Source organism: Drosophila innubila (assembly GCF_004354385.1).
Source record: "Drosophila innubila isolate TH190305 chromosome 3L unlocalized genomic scaffold, UK_Dinn_1.0 0_D_3L, whole genome shotgun sequence".
Taxonomy (NCBI): Eukaryota; Metazoa; Arthropoda; class Insecta; order Diptera; family Drosophilidae; genus Drosophila; species Drosophila innubila.
In genome coordinates this window covers 17,652,961-17,673,453 of record NW_022995376.1, presented here as the reverse complement: position 1 = coordinate 17,673,453, position 20,493 = coordinate 17,652,961, and the positions used below count along the sequence as shown (strand labels likewise).

The 20,493-nt window shown below is 35.0% G+C and overlaps 1 protein-coding gene across 6 annotated transcripts in view; it reads right to left on the bottom strand.

Annotated features, from left to right (window-relative positions):
• Window positions 1–5,458: 5,458 nt before the first annotated feature.
• Window positions 5,459–20,493, bottom strand: part of LOC117788439 (RNA-binding protein Musashi homolog Rbp6) — a 184,831-nt gene continuing 169,796 nt past the window's right edge. For 2 of the 6 annotated variants that reach the window (XM_034627213.1, XM_034627216.1), the window contains 7 exons: window positions 19,003–19,085; window positions 18,822–18,906; window positions 15,488–15,523; window positions 15,296–15,379; window positions 8,494–8,559; window positions 7,680–7,921; window positions 5,459–6,427 (listed from right to left, as the gene is read on the bottom strand). In XM_034627213.1, the coding sequence (XP_034483104.1) occupies window positions 6,386–6,427; window positions 7,680–7,921; window positions 8,494–8,559; window positions 15,296–15,379; window positions 15,488–15,523; window positions 18,822–18,906; window positions 19,003–19,085 (638 nt within the window). In that variant the 3' untranslated portion in view covers window positions 5,459–6,385. Of the gene's footprint in view, window positions 6,428–7,286; window positions 7,357–7,679; window positions 7,922–8,493; window positions 8,560–14,699; window positions 14,887–15,295; window positions 15,380–15,487; window positions 15,524–17,988; window positions 18,907–19,002; window positions 19,086–20,493 lie in introns of those variants that run through there. The other 4 variants (XM_034627212.1, XM_034627211.1, XM_034627214.1 and 1 more) reach the window with 3 other exon arrangements.

Genomic DNA, 20,493 nt, shown 5'->3' with positions numbered 1-20,493 from the left:
TACCACGCAATATATACTTACGAATACGAGTACGAGTACGTGTGCTTAGTTGATTTCTTTTCATTTTCTTTGCACGCGCCTTCCTCTCTTAATTACTTTTACTAACTTAGTAGAATACTTACAAACTGTACGCTTTCTTATCGCGCGTTTTTATAAATGTATCTTCAATTTGTTGTCTCGTTCTGTCTTGTTAAATTTTCATTTTTTTCTTTTACGTTTACGTTTGTTAAGATTCTTTCGAATTGTATCGTGTATAAAGTATTAAAATGATTTCATTTAGCTGGTTTACCCATTTTGTAAATACAATTTTAACGTCGCTTCCGCCCATTTTGTTTTTATCTTAATCATTTTTTTTCTTGTTGTAATTATTATTATTTGTATTCTTGTATATATTAATATATAATTTTTTTTTTCCATATAGTATAGTGTAAAATATATAAGAGATATTGTCAATATAGTAAAGGTGTTTTTGTCAGTAGGAGTACCAACTGCAAACTGACACATTCCTGGGGGGAATTTCTTACTTATAGCAAAAATAGTCAAGTGATCGTTCGTATGTATGTATGTAGGTATATTTTTTGTTTTTGTTTTTCTTTGTAATGCATTTTTTTTTTTTTTTTTTACCAAGTGTGCAAGTATATGTTTGGTTTGTATGGTGTGTGTGTGTCTATTTGTGGGAGTGTGTGGTGTATGTACATATGTATGTCTATATAAAGAACTGAAGATAGAATTGTCTGATGTCAGTAATTGATTGCTACCATATAAAAGCATGTCAAAGTGTGTACAAGGCTCACAATATTGCATCGTCCCAACGTGCCTCTCTCTGCGATTCTGAACGGTTCGTACTACTCGTATATAGGCTGGGGGGAGGGGCGTTTGCATGTGTTGGTATAAAAGAAAATTCATCGACATTAGCGTCATTCGATTAGTTAATTGTATTTAAAGTATCGTAATCGTATTTCTTGGCGAACTACTCATACACATAATAAGAACTGATATGTTTTATAAGACAATAAGTGTAATAATAATGGTGATCGTAATTGTAAACGTTATCGTAAATCGTTATTAATAATCGTAATAATAATCATAATATAATAAAACGGAAAGTAAGTCGTAATATAAGTTGTAACTACATGCCAAACTTTTATTCTGTCTGACTGTCTGTCTGTCTTTTCGTAATTGTTTTTATTCTCACATTAAAACTATTTTACATACTTGAATTACATTACTTATCGTCTCTTCGGGCCTTCTCCAATCTCCAATCTTCTTCAATTCTCCCAAAGCGCGACCACAAATTGACTTTGACTCAAAAACGGCGTGTAGCTTAAAGTAAGTGTGTTTTTATCATTTTAAAAAATCTTTTACGGCATACTTATGTATTTATTTATACACGTTTTTCTTGTTCTCTATATAAAAAAGAGACATGTTTTGTTTTATTATGTTCAATTTAAAGCTTTTGCGCCTGCGCCGTCGAAATTCCTTCTCACTTCCTCTTACTAGCAAGCTCTTCCCTCTGTTCCATAAATCTCTCTCTTGACTAACCTTTCGACGGCGCCTTCAGTAGAAAAATAATGAAAAAATTGTTGTTTTTGTTTTTGTTTTTAATTTTTGTTTTTTATGTGTTTTTGTTGTTGTCTTTATGTTGCTCATTGTGTTGTTGCTGTAACATTGTTGTTGTTTTTTTTTCGGTTTCCATTATGTTTTATCTAATTGACTGAAATTGATTTTGTTACAAGGACGCATTTTCTTTTGGTTGTTAAAGTTGTTCTTTCTCTTGATCCGGTATACCAATATTATAGTAATTTGCAGTTGTTGCTGTTCTTATTGATGTTGTAGATTTAGCTGTCTTCAGTTTGTTTAACAATAGAGCGCTACAAATAATATATATGTATATATATATTTGTATAAAGCATGTTCTTCTACTCATAACGAACGTGTTAACAGGGGGAAAATGCTAAAAAAAAAATTCAACAGTACGCTTAAAGCTGTTTTGGGTTTTCACTTAATCACACAACATACAACAATGTGTGTGTGTGTGTATTATAATAACCGTTTCGGATGCAAGGCTAACCGGCTTTAACATCAGTCCCAAAACACTTCGAACTTTGGTTTAAGGGCTCGTTGTAAAAACCGATTCGCTTCGTTCCGTTTCCGCTTTGTCCATTTCCGGTACACGGCATTCGGTTTTCAACTTACAAAATAAAAAATTAACTAGCTGACGGTACGAGTACTTTGGGCCAGCAAAGTTTAGCATACGATCCATACAAATGGCTTTAGAGCTGCCTAGAAATGATTTGTTTTGTTAAGAATTGTCATAGACTTGGATGCCTTTTAAGAATGCATCAGTCTCTGGGTCGGATTGACGACACTGTGAGGCCGATTCTACATTGTTTTTTTTTGTTTTGTTTTAGGACAGTCACAAAATCTTTACAAGTAATTTACAATATGCATATTTTATTTGTAAGTGAAAGAATTAACTTCTCTCTTTATGTCTTCTCTTCGTTCGTCACTTTTCAATGCAGTTCATGCGATGTCGTTTTATACTTGGAATTAATAATATTTATATATATATATATATTTGTATATATATAATTAAGGTGTATATATTAATGTATATTTATATATTGGTGTATATTTAATGTATTCCTTTTCTTCATTGCATTAATCCATTCATTAAACTTACATTTCTGCTTGTTGTTGCATTTGCTTCTGCATGTTGTTTGCTGTTGATGTTGTTGTTGTTTTTTATTATTGCTTTTAGATCGTGTCTTAAAAATATATTTATTTAATTATATATGTGTATGTATATGCCTTAGAATTTACATTTTCATTTATTTATATATTTTTTTATGCAAATATAACATGTTTTTTTTTTTTATTTTCGCAATTTCTTCGCTTTGCCTTTGCATTCCTTCCTTTTGCCATCGGATCTGCCTCAAGGATCTCATGGATCAGCAAGCGTCTGGAATACGAGTACTTACAATGCTTTTTATTGTTTTTTTTATTATTATTTTTATAGATATATTATTTTATATTAACAAATAGTTTAGTTAGCGTTAAAGTAACCATTGCCTTGACTCCCTTGCTTATACAGTATGTACTCGTATGCGAGACTTCATACGTATACATAAGTAAAATATTTTGTTTTTCTTGCTGGACAATCAGCAATCACCAATGCTCGGTTAATCTATATAGATTCTGGATTGCCTCTAGCCGATTCGTATATATATATAAATATGTAATTTAGCAGCTTTCTTTCGCCTATCTAAAAATGTTTTTTTTCTCTGTCTCTTTCAATTTGCTTATTTTCTTTGTTAATTTATATATGTATATATATAATATAATTTTGGTTTATTAATTATGTTCTCAATTTTGTGGTGTGCACATGAAATCAAGTGAAATGTCAAGTGAAAAATTTAAATTAATGAAATTTTCCCAAGTGCTGCTATAAAGCTTTTGTAAAGTTGATTTTCATATTCATATTTCTCTGTTTTCTTTTGAGTTTTCTTGGGTTATATTATAGAATTGCTTTGTCAACATTACAAACGCTATTATTTATATATTACACTGCGATTCTATTTTGTTGTAGTTTGTATAACTATATGTATGGTATTCTGTATATCGTATATGCTGTTGTCATCATTCCTATATAGTTTTTTTTTTTTTATCTGTTTGGTCCGAGACTTTACTTGGGCAAAGTCCTGGAGAGCGTTGGTTTGACAATTTGGCAAAAAAGTTATGAAAGGAACATTTTCACTGTTTCTGCTTCTGCTTCTCGTTTAGTTTGTTTTTTTGTTATTCATATTTTGTATATGTTTGTCGCCTAATGCAAAAATCTCAGACAGACAAAAAGCGCATCTTATTGTTGTTGTTGTTCTGTCAATTATAGAACAATACATGATTTTTTCTTATTCTTTTGTTTTTAATATTTTTTTGTTAAGTTTTTTTTTTTTGTTTTGTTGCTTTTGCCACTTGCTGTGTGTAACAAATGTTGTGTTTTTAATTAATTGTCAGATAGTTTTTTTTTCTTTTGTTTTGTTCCAATAATTGAATACTCCATATAGTTGTATATAAATATATTTTTCTATTACACCCCCAAATCTAGTCCACTGCTTGACCTCTACTTCTCTCTTCCTTTCGTCCTGTCTAGTCGTGTACTAGCGAGAAGCGAGACGGCGCGACTAGAAAAATTAATTGCACATAACGTGGCCTGCTTTTCATATGCTTTTCCTCAACATTTTCCATTGATTACCCATCCATCTTCTGGCTTTTTATACATACGCGTTTACATACATAAGTATTTAGTTAATTGTTTAAACATTTGCGTTTTTCAGCAATTGTCTTTTTTGTTTTCTTTTTGTTTTTTTGTTTTTTTTTTGGTAATTCGTTTTATAAATATTTTATTTACTTAAATATAATATATTGTTGTATGTATAATAGTTCATTGTTATATTTGCATACGCGCTTAGATTGTAATTTGTTTAAGTTTTTTTCTTTTGATTCATCAGTTTGCTGTGTGTGTGGGTATGTGTGTGTGTATGTGTATGTGTATGAGTGTTATATGCTGTTTCTTACATACTTATTCATAAATTTTTGCATATCGTGTGCAAATAAATTGATTTATGCCTCGAGTATGCAAAATTTCAAGCACACTCTTCCCCTCTCTCTGAGTTAGTTTTGCTTTCATTGTTGATAATGAATGCAATGCTTTAACATATTTGTCTAACTATCCATTGTTTAATTAGCGTTATTCATTTGCTTTCAATGTGAACACAAAAGAGTTGTAGTTTTTTTTTCTTTCTTTCTTGCATTTTTAAATAATACAGAACTTCAACACATTTAACACATTTAATTAATTAGTTTTTCATCATTATCATCATCATCTTTGACAATTTCTTTGCTTTTTACAAAAGGTTTCTCATCTTTTTTGTTTTGGCCAATAAACGATTGTTGTACTTTAAAATAAATTCATAATTATAACTTGCATCTAATTGTTAGCACAATTTTGATTTTTGATTTACCACTGAAAAACAGAAAACATGCAATACGACAGGGTTGCCACCAAGTTAGATCTTTAGATCCGAACCAAACCCAAACTTATAACATTGCAAACTTTTGATCTTACAATTTACTTTTTTTTTAAACAAATAAATAACTTGTTGTTGTCCTTTGTTTGTTTTCCTTTTGATTTATGTAATTTTCTTTGTATATATTGCAGTTTTCTTTATAAATATGTATATTATATAATATGTAATATATATATATGTTTGTATATATATCGACTTTAACTTTAAAAGTTCCAACTTAGTTATTTAAGAATTGTAATAATAATGATAATAATAATCATTTGCTTTTAATAATAATACACATTTAAATAATAACATTTTCGCTATTATTGCAACATTTTTTGCTTGGTATTTTCAACTTTCTCCTTTCGCTTTTTTCGTTTTGTTTGTAGTTTACATTTTGGTATTTTTTTGTTGTTATTTTTTGGTTTTCTCATTACTTAAAAATGGTGACGCTTCGGCCCCTGGCACAGTGTTGTCATCATTCTCCTCCAGGCCGGCCTTCATATTGCTGTGTTTGTCTTTGCCTTTGTGTGTGTGTGTGTGTGTGTAGGCCACGCCTACCCGCCGCCTACCCGCTGCACTTGACGCAGTTTCGTTTAATTTGCATTTTAAACGATTTTTGCTGCACACGTTGCATCTTTTTAGGGGGATCGCAGAGAGGGGCGGGCGGAGGAGGAACAGGACTGCGGCTGCCGTGGTTGGTTATTTGGTTATATTGTTGTTGTTCTGCTTCTTCATTCTGCTGTAGTTGTTGTCATTAAATTAAAATTAATTTTTTTGTTCGTTCATAGTTTTTTTTGTATCTTCATTTTTTGTTGTTTTTTGGTTTGCTTGCGCTGCGTTCTATCATTTGTTATATGTATATATATAGATTTATATATATATATATATATATATTTATGTAAATGTATGTGTTTATGTATATACGTTAATTAATTAATTGTAATATGTATGTGTGTGAGTGTGGGTGTATTTTTGGTTTATTGGGCTTTGCTTGGCTGCTTAACAGATTTTTCATTTGCAATGTAGAAATATATATATGTGTATGTATATATATTGACACACATACATATGCATTATGTATATTTGTAAGTATATAAGTAATATATACGTAGTTATACTTTTCAATTAATGTTGTGTCTGTGTATGTGTGTGAGTGTGTGTGTGGTTGCAGCATTACAGTTACTTTTCGTGTCTGTTGTCATTTTTTGTTGCTGTTGTTGTTTGTGTTTTAGTTGTTGTTGCTGTTGCTTGCTTATTGCTGTTGCTGTTGTTGTTGTTGTTGTTGTTGTCATTGCGGTTGTCGGCGCCACCTTTTAATGGTATCCATTTGTAAATGCCGCAGGAATTAGTGGTCCCTGTAAATAAACGTTTCGTGTAGAACAAAACAAACACACCAAAATTATTCAAATAAAATACAATTTCGGGAAGCAGCTAATGCACACATACATATAGAAAGTTTGTCAACATTTATAGGTATACATACATATATAATTAAATATATATTTAAGGTAAAGTGAAAAGTTTTGAGATAGAAAAATTACGGTAGTAAGTATGTCAATAATAAATTGTTTCAGTTACTGAATTTTGATAAAGAATTCAATTGGCAACAAATAATTTATTATAATTAAACCAAACTTCAAATTTCAAACTAAATCCAATTGTAATCCAAATAAATTGAATTGGCGCCAATGTGCCAAAGGGAAGTTAATTCTTTATCAAAACACATATTTATGACTTGTATAATTTGTTGTTGTGTATGTGATGTTGAATGTTGTATGTATGTATGTATGTTTGTATATATGTGTATTGTATGCTGTGATGTGGTTGTTGTAGCAGCGCTTAGATTTAATATTTATATAATACAATTGTAGTTTTGTAGAATTTGTAAATAAATCATAATAGTTTAATTGAAACGGCCTAGAAAACTGTGCTTGTGACGTGCATACATAATTTTTATTTGATATTTTTTTTTTTTTTGTTTTTTTGACTATTTTTTTTTTTGATGTTGTAATTTTGTTTGATTAATAATTGAAATTGTTATTTGAAAAACACGCTGTAGTTTTGTTGGTGTGCCTACCTTGTGCAACTGCGTTTGTTATATACTCTTATTACTTTCTTTTTCTTTTTTTATGCTTTATTTATATATGTATATATATATTTCGATTTATATATATATATGGTTTTTTTTTTGTATATACTTTTTGCTTTTGTTTGTTTTCTTGTTTTATTTTTTGGGTTATCAGTCTTTTTATATATTAGCCATCGCAAAGTTCAACGAATAAATCTGTACGAAATGAAAGAGAAATACATAGTACAATATTTATAGAAGGTCGCAATAACTATGTAACTATTTTGTTATATATTTGATTAATATATTAATTAAATTCTACACTTGTCTTGTCTGTTGAGCTGTGTGTAATGCGAGACAGAAGACGACAGCTAAGCGGGAAAAACATTGAAAACAATGCCCTCAATATTATGCTCTCTGGTTAACGGACCACGACTGGGCCTAGATAACGCGCAGCAACCCCAGACCGAGACGAAGCATACACTACATTAATTTGGGGTGCTCTAGTCAACCCAGACCATGTTGGTCATCACACTTACCGGGCTGTAGTTCAACGGGGCACGGCTTACGGCAATGGGAAAGCCCGACGGCTGCGGACTAGTGGTCTGAACATAGCCCACATTGTCGGCACCAGCCGAGCTGTACATGTCAATGGTTGGTCCGGGCGAGTTGGTTGACGGAAAACCCTGCCGTGTGGCCGTGGTGGCTGCCTGTGCATGTGGCGAGGCCGACGGACCAAAGCTGTGAGCAGCTGCAGCAGCCGCCTGATAGTTGTTCATCACTGTAAGAGCAAAGAGAGCGGAAGCTTTTGTTATAAATGTATAGTATATGATGATGTGTAAAGTAAAACAACTTTCAAAAGACCCTACAGCGACACTACCTAACATTTTGAGTTAAATCTATTAATGATATAAGGCAATAAATTAGTTTCATACAATTGTATTCTTATAAACATACTTTATATTCTGAAAATGTTCAAAGATAATATAAAAAAACGAAATTTTTAAGCACTTAAGCTTTCAAGTGCTTTCAAAGATCAATAAGCTACATTTAATTCTGTTCATTTAATAAATAACTTCGCTTTTTTTTAAGGTGAATCTAATTTATTTTCTTCATTAAAATTGGTGTGCTTTAATGCTTTTTGATAAGCTACCAATACTCATTAGTTAAAGCTTTAAAATAATATACACTCTATTCACTTACGCATTCGAATTTGTACGCTTTAAATATTTCTGAGAAATATTTGGTTATACTTTTTTCGTTTCTGTGCTGTAATTTCTACGACTTAGAGCTTTAATGCGCTTTTGTGGGTCGTTTGTTTTGAATTACATATAATTGATGTGGATGTCTTACCCGAAAGTGCCTGTGTTAGCAGCGGTGTGTTGTTGTTGGGTGTCAGCTGCCCATTGGTTAGATCAACTGTAAGTGGCAAAAGATTACAAGAGTTGTGACTTTAATAATGGCAAGATAATAAGCTATGCAACTAGTAAGAGTTGGGCATTAAAAATACCTAAGACAAAGAAAATAAGACTGATCGCTAAGTGGTACATAAATATATAAATAGATGTACATATATAGTTGTACGGTTATAGGATTTTAGTATATGTGAATGTAGTGAGCGAGTATTGAGGCTTATTAATGCTATCTATGGATCTCAGATACGACTAGACAAATATCGTGTGACATTTAGAAAAGAAAAGGCAAAAAAGTACAGAAAGAATAAACGAAATACAAGACTAACTAACGCATCAGTATAAAGTCCAAGCCCAAAAGCTAACTTATACAAATATGTAAGGAAGTATATAGCATGGAATATATGGTATATGGTATGTGATTGTGTGAGTAACTACGACAAAAATAGAGCTAAACTAGAACGCAGGTTATGAAAACACAAAATGCTGCTCGCTTGGTTATTAAACGAGCGTTGTCGCCGTTTGCTCCGTTTACAATGATGGCAGCCAAACAAAACCAGACCAGACCAGACCAGAACCAACCCAAATGAAACTCAGTTACTGGGCAAGAAGGAGGTGGCGGAGCAAGCGAGTGAGGGGGGCAACGAAGAGAAGACTCCTTTTGGCGCTTTTTCTGTTATCATTGGCGTTGTAGTTGTAGTTGTAGTTGTCGCTGTTACGGTCACAGCTGCTGCAGCAAGTAAAAATACGCTAGGGCCAATATTGAAATGACAACAGAATGGGAATGGCATTGGTATGGGAGTGGGAATGGGAACGGGAATGGCACAGAGAGGGATTCGGTTAAGATGTAACGGGTTATGGCTAACGGATTACGGGGTAACGGCTACGGGAATGCGAGTTTCGAATTGCGAATGTGAATGGGGAATGGAGAATGGAGAATGCGGAAAGGGATTGGGAATGGGAATGTGTAGCAGTTGCATTTCCTGCGGAAACACAAAAATTGATGTAACGTAACGTGACGTAACGTAACGAGGCGTGGCTCTGCCAGACGTTCGCTGATTGTGTGTCGTTTTCTTCTCTCCGTTGTGCGTGTGTACGTGTGTGCGTGTGTGTACGTGTGCGTGTGAATATGGCGCCAATCAACTTTGGCTTACGTTTAGTTTACGCTTTTCGGAAAGCTCGGTGCGCCATGTTGTTTTCATTAGCGTCACAGCAGAGAAGCAACAGCAACAACTGTGAAAGCTTCTGGGCTATAGAAATAGCGGCAGTAACTGCTTTTTCTAAATAAATAAGTTTTCGGTTTTTAGTTTTTAGTTGTCGTTGTCGTTGACGTTGTTGTTATGGAATGGGTTTCCGACTTTCATTTCTAAATTTTTTGTGTATTTTATTTTTATTTGTACTGCGGTGTTGCAGCTGCAATTTTAGTTAGTTTAGTTGTCAGGCTTGTGGTTTAGTTGTTTGTCTAACCACAGTGTTGTTAAACGACACGCTACAACAGAGTTGACAGCGGTGACCAATAATGCAACCCTATTGCAATTTATTTGGTTGTCATGAAGCTAAATTACATCGAATCGACATGTAGGGAAGTGATCGTGTGATTGAGACATTAAATATTATTTTGGCAACCTTCATTCACTGCGTAAGTTATGGTAAAAATGACACTTGGCAACTCATTGATTTTCATTTTGTAACTACAGTTCGTGAAATTGTCATTTTTGAACATAAATATCGCCATTTTGAGATTGTGATCGTGTATGATCTATAAAATGTATACTTGGCAACCTTGTTTGAATATTTCAGCTAGTGAAACGTCGATATTGAGCATAAATATCACATAATTAGTAGCTATGAGTGAAATTTGAAATGGTTTCTCGACAGCACTGGATTAGTATAAACTAGCTACAGTTAATTATATTGTCAGACTTTAGCATAAGTATCACAGATATGTTGTGCTACTAGGCAACTCTGGTTTCTGGTTACACTAACGAATTATAGACGATTCAACAGCTACTTATTTTAGTAACAGAAAAAAAGGATTATTTTTAGAAGAGTATATGTAAGAGCTAAACATTTGCTCAGTTTTCCAACACTACACAGATTATAGGATTTTCTTCATTGTTATGTGACTTAAAGTTAAATTTAAATATGGTAAATATTATTTAGTTTAGATACTAACTACATAAATTAGTCTTTATCAATTAGTTATGGCCTGAAAAGTTTTTATTTTAATTTATTGCATATACATTTTTTGTTGAGCTACAACTAATAAATGTTTTTTATGAGTTTGTGTTTGTGAAGTGTAATTACTTAATATGGCAGAAAATCGACAATCAATTGAAATCGTTTAAATTTAATGGACTCGCATATTAAGTAAAGTATCTAGAGATACATACGTATAATAACAATAGGTAAAAGAATACTACACATAGATATACACATACATACACACATATATAGATGTTGATATGTATGTGAACTACGACTGGCCGCTTTGGGCAGTTTACAATTTAATCTGATTGAGCAATTTTTGCTAAATATTCTATTGCTATAAAGTGTAGCTAACAAATTGTTTATACGTTTTAGTTAAATGGTTAATCATTAAGTGTGTTAACGGCTTTTGTATAATGCGCCCAAATAACAGATATATAAAGTTTTTAAATAAGTATTTATATATGAATATATAAGAATGTTGTAGGATTATGCATTTTGAGTATTAAGACGACCATTAGCTGACCTTGTTGACACTTGGTTCTTGATTCTTGGTTCTCTCATCATCTCGTGGTCGTAATCGTTGTCGCCGCTGTCAAGATTATTACGCATACGCATCGTTGGCCACTTTGTCAATTCGACCACATCCCTTGCCACTTTCGGTCCGCTTTCAAACGCTAATAATACAAAAGCAGGAGCTTGTGCCTTGCGGCCAGAAAGGATAGACTTTGCTGTTTTTGGTTTTCGGCTTTTGTGTCCGCATATTTTGTGCATTTATTTATTTAATAACTTTTCGTTTTTTGCATAAGCAATTTGAATTCTGCATTGGCATTATTTTTGTTGTTGTTCATGTTTTTGTTTGAAGCGTTTTCTTATAAATCACAGTATATACGTGTAAAATACATAGATATGCGTTTGTGTATAAGTGTATGTGTATGCTATATATGTATTTGCGTATGTTTTTGTATAAATAACTCGCAAGCATTGCATTTAATCCTTAAGATTCCTCAAAGCAGTGGCTGCGACTTCTCTTTTCTCTCCATTTAGCTTATAAATTTTTTTTAAATTGCCAAAAATTTGCGATAACTGCATTCAATTAACTAATTAACAGCTTGTCAAATTCATTGTATGCATCTGTGTGTGTGTGTGTCAGTGTGAATGTATATATCATAAATATTAGTTAGATATTATAGATTGGTAGCTAATATGGAACTTACAATTATGCGTAAATGGAAAGGACATAGAAAAATTGAATTTTTCATAAACTTAAAGACGCGCTTCAAAAATGGATGGACATTAATATTGTATTATATAGTATTATTATTTTTGGTTTTTATTTATATTTTTTTTTGTATACTTATTTGTTTTTCTTGTACAAATTAAATAGATTTTGCGTTTGTATAAAACGAATATTTCAACTTAGCTTGTATATAACTATGTATATTAAATATTTATGTATATATATATATAGTTTATGTATAATTTATATACTTAGAAATGTTATAATAATAAAAATTTCGCTCATTTTGGTAGAAATTTGTTTTTTAATTCATTTTGATGCACCGATGAAAGAATTAATGCAGGCTATATGGATTTGGTTTTGGATTTGGATTCAGATGGATATAGAATTAGAGAATTAAAGGATTCCCAATTATTTTGTGACTAATATAAAACATAATCAAACATAAAACGCAGCTAATTAATAAACGAACCAAATCTCTGCACAATTCTGCTCATTATCTAAAACTCAGGGGAAAAACACAACAGAGAGATTGGCAGAGAGAGAGAGTGGAAACAAATTATATTATGCAGGAAATTAATTAAAGGATAATAATGATACTACACACAAGTATGACAGGCCTGCTAAAATGTTGCTGTTATCTAAATGTTTTCCGTGTTTTATTTTTCCACTTAGCTCGACTAATTTATGCAGATGTACTACAAATAAAAATTTGCATATAAAATACCAACTGTAGAAATAGTTTTATAAATAATAGATAAGTGTCCCTGAAACTGCAACAAATGGGAGTAGTTTATATGTTTTTATAATGACAATAATGAGAATTAATGTAGCAAAAAATCTACCAAAAATAATAAGGAACAGGAACAGGAGTAGGACCTCATATGCCTCTCCCTTAAACAGGAGGAGCATCTATGGAGTTGTTACTGTTGCTGTTTTCTAAGTTGAATATAATGTATTGTGTCATACCTCTAGTGTCTGTAAATATGCGATTATATTGGCCTAAACACTACATATATAAGTATGTTTTCGATTAAAGTTTATCAACTTGCACACAAAGCTAAAGAAACTGCTCTATAAGTATTACGGGTGCAGCTCTATATAGATACAATATATAGTAGATATATAACTAGGATTTCAGCTAATATTGTTTCAAATTGGGGAGTTTCAACGCGTCTAGAACTATTTGGTAATGCCGTTATAATCCATGTTTATATATTTTGTTGTTAAGTGTAAGTTAATAGGTTTGGGAGGGGAACAAGAGAGTATCTAAGTGTCAGCTATAGAGAAGGGCATATACAGTGAGTGTGTGTCTGTGTGTGTGTGTGTGTGTGTGTCTAGGTGTGCTGCACACACACTTGTATGCGCCAGCATCTCTAAAAGTGATTACATGGGTCTGCAATTACAAATATGTAAGATTCGTTGCTTTCAGAGAATAGATCAACAAACTAACTAGTATATGTTTTGGTTTTATTGAAAGTGTTTTTTTTTTATTTTTATAATGTTTGTTGTTACCATTCCAACCGTAGAAACATTCTAAACTATTTGTTTTTAGTTTTTTTTTTGGTTGTGGTTGCTGTTGTTGTTGTTGTTATTGTTGTACCTACTTGTCACAGTACAAATGATTTATTTGGTTTGCGTATTGTGGTTGAGACCAAAGAAAAATAGACAAAATGGCAATAAAATATTAAATACAATTTCGCAGGCCTCTCGCTTTTGTATTTGCTTTTACTTGATCATGTTTTCTCTTTCATTCATTTATTGGTTTATTGTGTTTTTCCGCTCTCTCAGACTTGCTTTCGGCTCAGATTGTTATTGTTATACGAGTATTGTCTGCGTTTGGTTTTTTCATTTTTAGAAATTTATGTTGCCCAGAAATTGCGATTTGATTGCCGCCGTGCGCGCTGTCAACGCCGTGGCCAGTGGCAGAGTCAGGGCCTGGTGGTGTTGGTATCCCGTTTGGGGCTGATTGTGGACAGCTGACGCTGCAGCACCACCGCCAGCGGGGCCGGTGGTGGCGCCCCTGCTGCGGCCTGTGTTCGTGCTACACGTGGTACCATAACTTCGACCGATGCCACAAATAGTCAAGCCTACAAAATCACACGAGACACAAGAATTGCATGTAGAAAGAGACAGAGAGAGAGTGACACACAGAGAGCGAGAGAGAGAGAGAGAGAGAGGCTGGTGACAAACTAGGGTTGGGACGAATGCGCATATAATATTCGCAATCGTGAAACTTGCACTCGTTTTATATTCAATTGTTTAACTAATTTTGGATTGAATCATTTGTAAATTTCTATATGGATTATAATTCCTTGAATGCTGTGTAGTTTCTATAAGTTGTTGGACTTGGATTTGTTTTATTTTAGCTGATGCCAGTTTAAACACATCCGTTCCAACCCTAGCAAAAAAAAAAAAACAACAACACACACACGCGAATGGGACGAGGTAAAAATTTCTAAGTACTAGCAAAAAAAAAATATTTGGGTTGGATGAGTGAGGTGTGTATGGTTTTTGCGTGTGGTGTTCTTTTTTTGTGCAAATGATAAACACAAGATCAAGCTGCATAAGTGAATAAAGATATATATGAATATATGGGCATGTCTCTAGGGCTGCTGCCTAAGTATGGCTTTAACTTAAGAAAAGTTTTTCAATTGGTACTTAATTACGATTTGTGCATTGATATGACGAACGCTAGATTTATTCTTATTTTGCATTTTTATTGATAATCTTTGCCAGAACATGTAATACTCGCTAAACAGTCAGTTTCAGATTGTTTGATTGATTGATTGATCAGTCAGCGTTCCTAGGCCGTGCTGGAGGTGGGAGCAACCATGTAATCACCGATCAATATACGATTCTCCGGCATTACGCCCATCACACCAGCTGCAATGGCAAATGGAAAGAGATAAAAAAAGAAAGAAAGAAAGAAAAGGAAAGTATGTCGAGTTGTTGGGGTAAAAAATGTAATCAGTAACTATACGAGCAAGAAATTAGTACTTAATGCTAATGCTAATAGACATGGACTTAGAAACTAGTTTCGTCATATCAACTAACACAAATTGTAACGAGAATGGAGTGTGAAGTGGATCTTGGAAATGGGACAGTTAGTTAAAAGTAGTCACAAAACTTGTTCAAAATCAGCTTGAGTACACTCACTCTCACTCACAAACAAACGAGTATTTTGTTGGGGACATACGATAAAGGACTCTATATATATGCTTTGTATATGCGAGTGTGTGAGAGAGACAGAGACTGCGAGCGACACATAGATTGAGGCAGATAGAGAACTTACCAGTTGGATAGGGTAGTCCAAAGCTGGGATAACCCGAATAGCCGCGACCAGCGGCATAAGCAGCATACGCAGCTGCCGGAAAACCTGTCGATAGAAAAACAATAAAGAAAATCTATTTTAAGAAACTGTTTGAATTATTAATCATAGAACTTAAAATTGATCGATTGTTACTTAATGTGTACTAATTCTTACCTTCGGGCAATGTCCCCAGACCCCACATGATGTTATCTAAATATGGCGCATGGAAAACAAGAGAGAGCACAAAAAAGAAATGCATAAACATAAATCAATTACTAACATTCATAAAGTGCGATTCATTTGTATATATGTATATCTAAGAAAAGTACTTGTAGAAAAGAAAGAGTATATATAAGTCTAATAATATAGTTATGAAAGACTATATAATTAATTAGTATATAAATGAGTTTATACGTATTATCTGATTTAGTGTACTTAGCGCTCTAATTGTTTGTGTTAGGCTATTTTTTTTAAACTAAGAAAAAAAAGATCAGCAGATCTTTCATTTCACTAATTATATAGATTATATTGCTAAGACGGCTGTTTGAAATCGAAAGAGAGTTTAAGTCTAAGTTATGTTTTCATAACATTTGTGTGTTTTTTTTTAAATTTTAAAACAGCCTCGACGTTTGTTTTTGAGCTATAATAATTAAGAGTTACATATTGGATTCTGTTGTAGATATGACACAATTCTAAACACGAACACTTATTAGATATATATAAATATCTTTTTTTTATATAATCGTTACATATATAATTAAGTAGACATTGTTATATTGTATTCTATATATATGTTGTTGACTAAACATTTAAAGTCTATACTAAATGTAAGTACTAAGTGTTTTTTTTTTTTTATTATGTTATTGTTTCGGGCAGGGAGGCAATACTAATGGCAATTGCCTCCTCCCCCCGCGCAACTACACATATGTTAATAAAAAAGAGTTAAAACAAATAATGCAAAAGTGTTTACACACACTCACAAATTGGCAATAACTAAATGGCTAATAAAAAACACTACAAATCAAATGAGAATGTAAAGAAAAACAACAAATAAAGTGGCAACAATTTGAAAGAGATAAATATAGAGAGAGAGCTAATTGAATGTAAATTGTTTTTGGAAATTAATTGTTAATTATGTTGCTTGATCCATTTGTGGCCATCTCACTCTCATACGTGATTCGTTCATCTTTGGCATCAATTGTTGGCTTGTTGATTTCTCCCCTTTCAATCTGGCTTATAATACATGGTCAAGTATAGGCTAGAATTTGGGGCGCTTAATGCGCTTATCGTAAGTACATATAATTATAAGTAAATTTAAGGTATATATTCAATAGCTAAGTTCATGTTTAGTCAAATATTAATGGCTATATGCAAATGTACCTACATACAATATGTAGATGTAATTATGCATGTGGGTGTGTGTTGGTATTTAAGTAATTAAGTGGCTGGCCTATTATTCTGACCATCAACTGTCCACGTTGTAATTTTGTAAAGGCTTCTTCTTCTTCTTCTTCTTCTTCGTCTCTGTCTCTAATTGACATTATCAATTAACCAGTGTCTGGTTAGTTACAAAATAACGAGCAGACAGCTGCCATTCTAATACCCCATTCAACATTCAACGGCATCTACAATTGCGAATTCTCAAACGCAAAATTGTTTTACACACAAACACACACACACACACATACACATAATTATATATAATAATAGTGTGTGTGTGTTTGTGTGTAACATTCTAAGCTTTGTCAGCTTCAGTTTTGTTACCTACTTAAATGCGCCTTTTAACTTAAATGCTAATTCGATACATTTGCTAAATATGCAGTTATAATTACTTATCATTATAGTTGTTATTGTTATTGTTATTGTTAGGTCTACAGAGAGTCATTTTAGAGCATCTATTGTTATGAGTTATGCATGTATTATGAATATTACACAATAAGTTAAATGACTTTCACCTAATACGCATTATTTTGACAATTTCGATAGTTATGCGATAGTTTTACACATCGTATTCATTTAAGTATATAAATTTTGCTTAATTTCTAGTGTTGCACAGTTGTCTAAGACTTACACCGTTATTACATGTTACATGATAACTTTACGATATTCGCCACTACTTAGTATCGTCTCTAAGTATCGATTGCGCCATTGATCGATCAATCGAAACGATGAGCAAAATCTAAGCAGCTCTCTAGGACCTGCTCTTAACAGTTAAATTGTTATATAACCTAGATCTTAAACAAATCTCTTAAGTGCTAAGCAAAAGAAATGAATGCGTCACTAAATAATTAGTTGAAGTAAATTTATAACGCATACGCCGCGTTGCCTAAACGCTGATTAGATCTGATTAGACACAGAATATACAAGTACAAGTTAAGTAAAGTACGTTATATATATATACTTGTAATGTATATATAAAGTACATATGACTAGGGAGAATCGTACACATAATCCTATGACCTAAGAGTTAATGCGACAACTTTCGCGCTTTGGACTTTAAGACGGAATGAGCATTGTGTGTGTTTGAGTGTGTATTTGGTGCGTTTCAGTGTTGTAAAAGAGCGTACAAAATCATTGAAGACTGAGTTAGCCTGCAAGCTGGCCAGAATCAGTCCAAGATCAAGTCTAAGACCAAGTCACTGCAGGCGGACTGCGGTTCACTGTGGCCTGGGCGGTCAGATGCCGGGCAACTGATAAAGTGTGGCTGCCGCCGCCGCAGCTGAGGCTGCTCCGGGCATCTCCAGACCCGACGGCATGGCCAGCAGTTCGCTTAGCGGATAATGCGCTGCGGCAAGTGCCGCATTTTGACGCAGTTGCGCCTGCTGGGCAGCGGCTGCTGCTGCCGCTGCGGGAGCCGAGGCTGCCGCAGTGAGGGCGCCCAAAGTGGCGGCCGTGGGCGTGGCTCTAAGGCCGCTGCTGACGGCGGCAGCGGCCAACAGCCGTTTGTAGCCCATGACGGCAGCAGCGTCAGCATAAAGTGAATTTGCCAGCGCAACATTATTCTGTGTGGCATTCGCAGCCGCTGCGTACTGCAGCAGCGAGGGACCAGCGGAGGGGGCGCCACCAGAGAGGGGCAAGAGGGAGGGGGCGCCCGCTGCAGCTGCCACAGCATGAGCGAGACTTTGCTGTTGTTGCTGGTGCTGCTGCTGCTGCTGCTGATGTTGCTGCTGCGCGGCCATAGCAACCGCCTGCTGTTGTTGCTGCTGCTGCTGTTGCTGCTGGTTGGCAGCAGCTGCTGCTGCCGCAACTGCAGCGGCCGAAAAGTGTGTGGGCAGCGGATAGGGAGTATAACGCAACGAGGCGGCTGCTGCAGCTGCCCCGAGCAACTGCTGATGATGATGATGTGTGTGCTGTTGTTGTTGTTGTTGATGGTGGTGTGACTGTTGTTGCTGCTGCTGCAGCGCTGTGGCGGCAGCGGCTAAACTACTTGGCAAGAGGCCAGCGGCAGGTGCCCCAGCGGCCGTTGCCGCCGCCTGATTTGCGTGGCTGCCCCAGACTACCAACTCACCGTAAGCAGAGCGACCGGCCGCACGGGTTTTGGCCAGATTTGCCGGCAGCATAACCTCCTTCGGCTGCGCCTTCTTGCACTCGACCTGCGGCAGAGAGCGAAGAGAGAGAGAGAGGGGGAGAGAGAGAGAGAGCGAGAGAAGTTAAAGCTGCATCGTTTCATTTGGTTTCACTTGACTTACCATTTTGTTGTTTATCTCATGGAAATGAATTTCGCAAACTTTGTCTACCACATCTTCGCTTTGAAATGTAACGAAGCCAAAACCTGTAAAAAATAAAACCAAAAATAAATGTTAAAAACAGTGAAAACATTCACACAGGAAGATGGAGAGGCAGAAGATGGAGGGTAGGCAAACAAGTTTAAGAGCTGCAAAAATTGAACGAAATATGCTTTTGTGCGAGCGGCTAAATAATTTACTCAAGTGTCGAGACCGAGACGAACCCAGACAGTCCAACCCCACGACCGCTCTTGTTCTAAGTGTATACCCTCTATACAGTTCCAAGTTGCCAGTGGCCCATTCTCCCTTCTCCCTTCTTCGTTCTCCGTTCCAGAACTGACCTCAATATGCGGCACGGGACTCAAGTGCCGGCTGGGCCCGAGTAATTCAAACACTGCCCTCTGCTCGGAGTTTACATAGCAAACTTTGCCAGCGATGGAAATAACCCAGTCGAGTGCATAATAAGTTTGTCATGAAGTTTTCGTACCATCCCCAACTTGACTGCATTGAAATGCTGGATCAGCAGGCACGTTGGGCGCCATTTTCTGACCAACATTGCCAAACACTGCAAAATTTTGTTAATTTTTGCCAAATTTTATACGATATATATTATATTCGCACTTATAAGTTGAAAGATAAGTTGCAGAAGTGAAACGCAAACACTTTTCAAATTGTATTTTTAATCGATCTGCACATTAAACAGTTTTAAGATCTTATTACATTTATAGATATTACGACTTTCAATGCTAATGAAAAAAGGAAACTCGAAAAATTATATTTTTGCGCTTGTAATGCTTGTTTACCATTGCCCATTAAAAGCAGGAAAACTGCGAATTGCAATGACAACAAAGACCCAAGTATCTTGCTTGAGAGGGGGAGGTGGTAAGGAAGCGAGGGAGGTAGGGAGGGTTGCTCTCAATTTACCGAGTCGAGTTCGCCTTTGCTTTGGTCTTATCGAGGTTTTTCAATTAGCGCAATTGTCTGAGATTTGGCCTGGGCAAAAGGGCTATGCAATTAGCAAGGCCAAGTGCAGACACCTGATGCCACGCCTCCCATTTGCTCTCTCTCTCCCTCTACCTCGCTCTCTCCCTCTCTGTGTGTGTGTGTGTGTGTTTGCTTTGGCATGCGGGCGTTGGGCGTAACTGACAAATTAGTTGAAACAAGTAACAGTAAACACGCAGGCTTATTAGCGACATGTGCCGAGCAAGCAGCAACAGCAGCAGCTTCTTCTTCTTACAGCTGCTTGCCTCTTCCGTCTTGCCCCTTCCCCATGCTCCCTGCTCCCGCTCCACACTGCTGCCTCTTTGATTCTTGAGACAACGTGCGGGCGTCGTCCCTTTCTTCATCTCTCCCCCTCTCTCTCTCTCTCTGGCTGCCCCAGCCTGTTTGTGTTTGTGTTTGTTTTAATTATATAAAATTAGCGCACGTTGCAAGTTGCACGTAGTTGGCACTTTT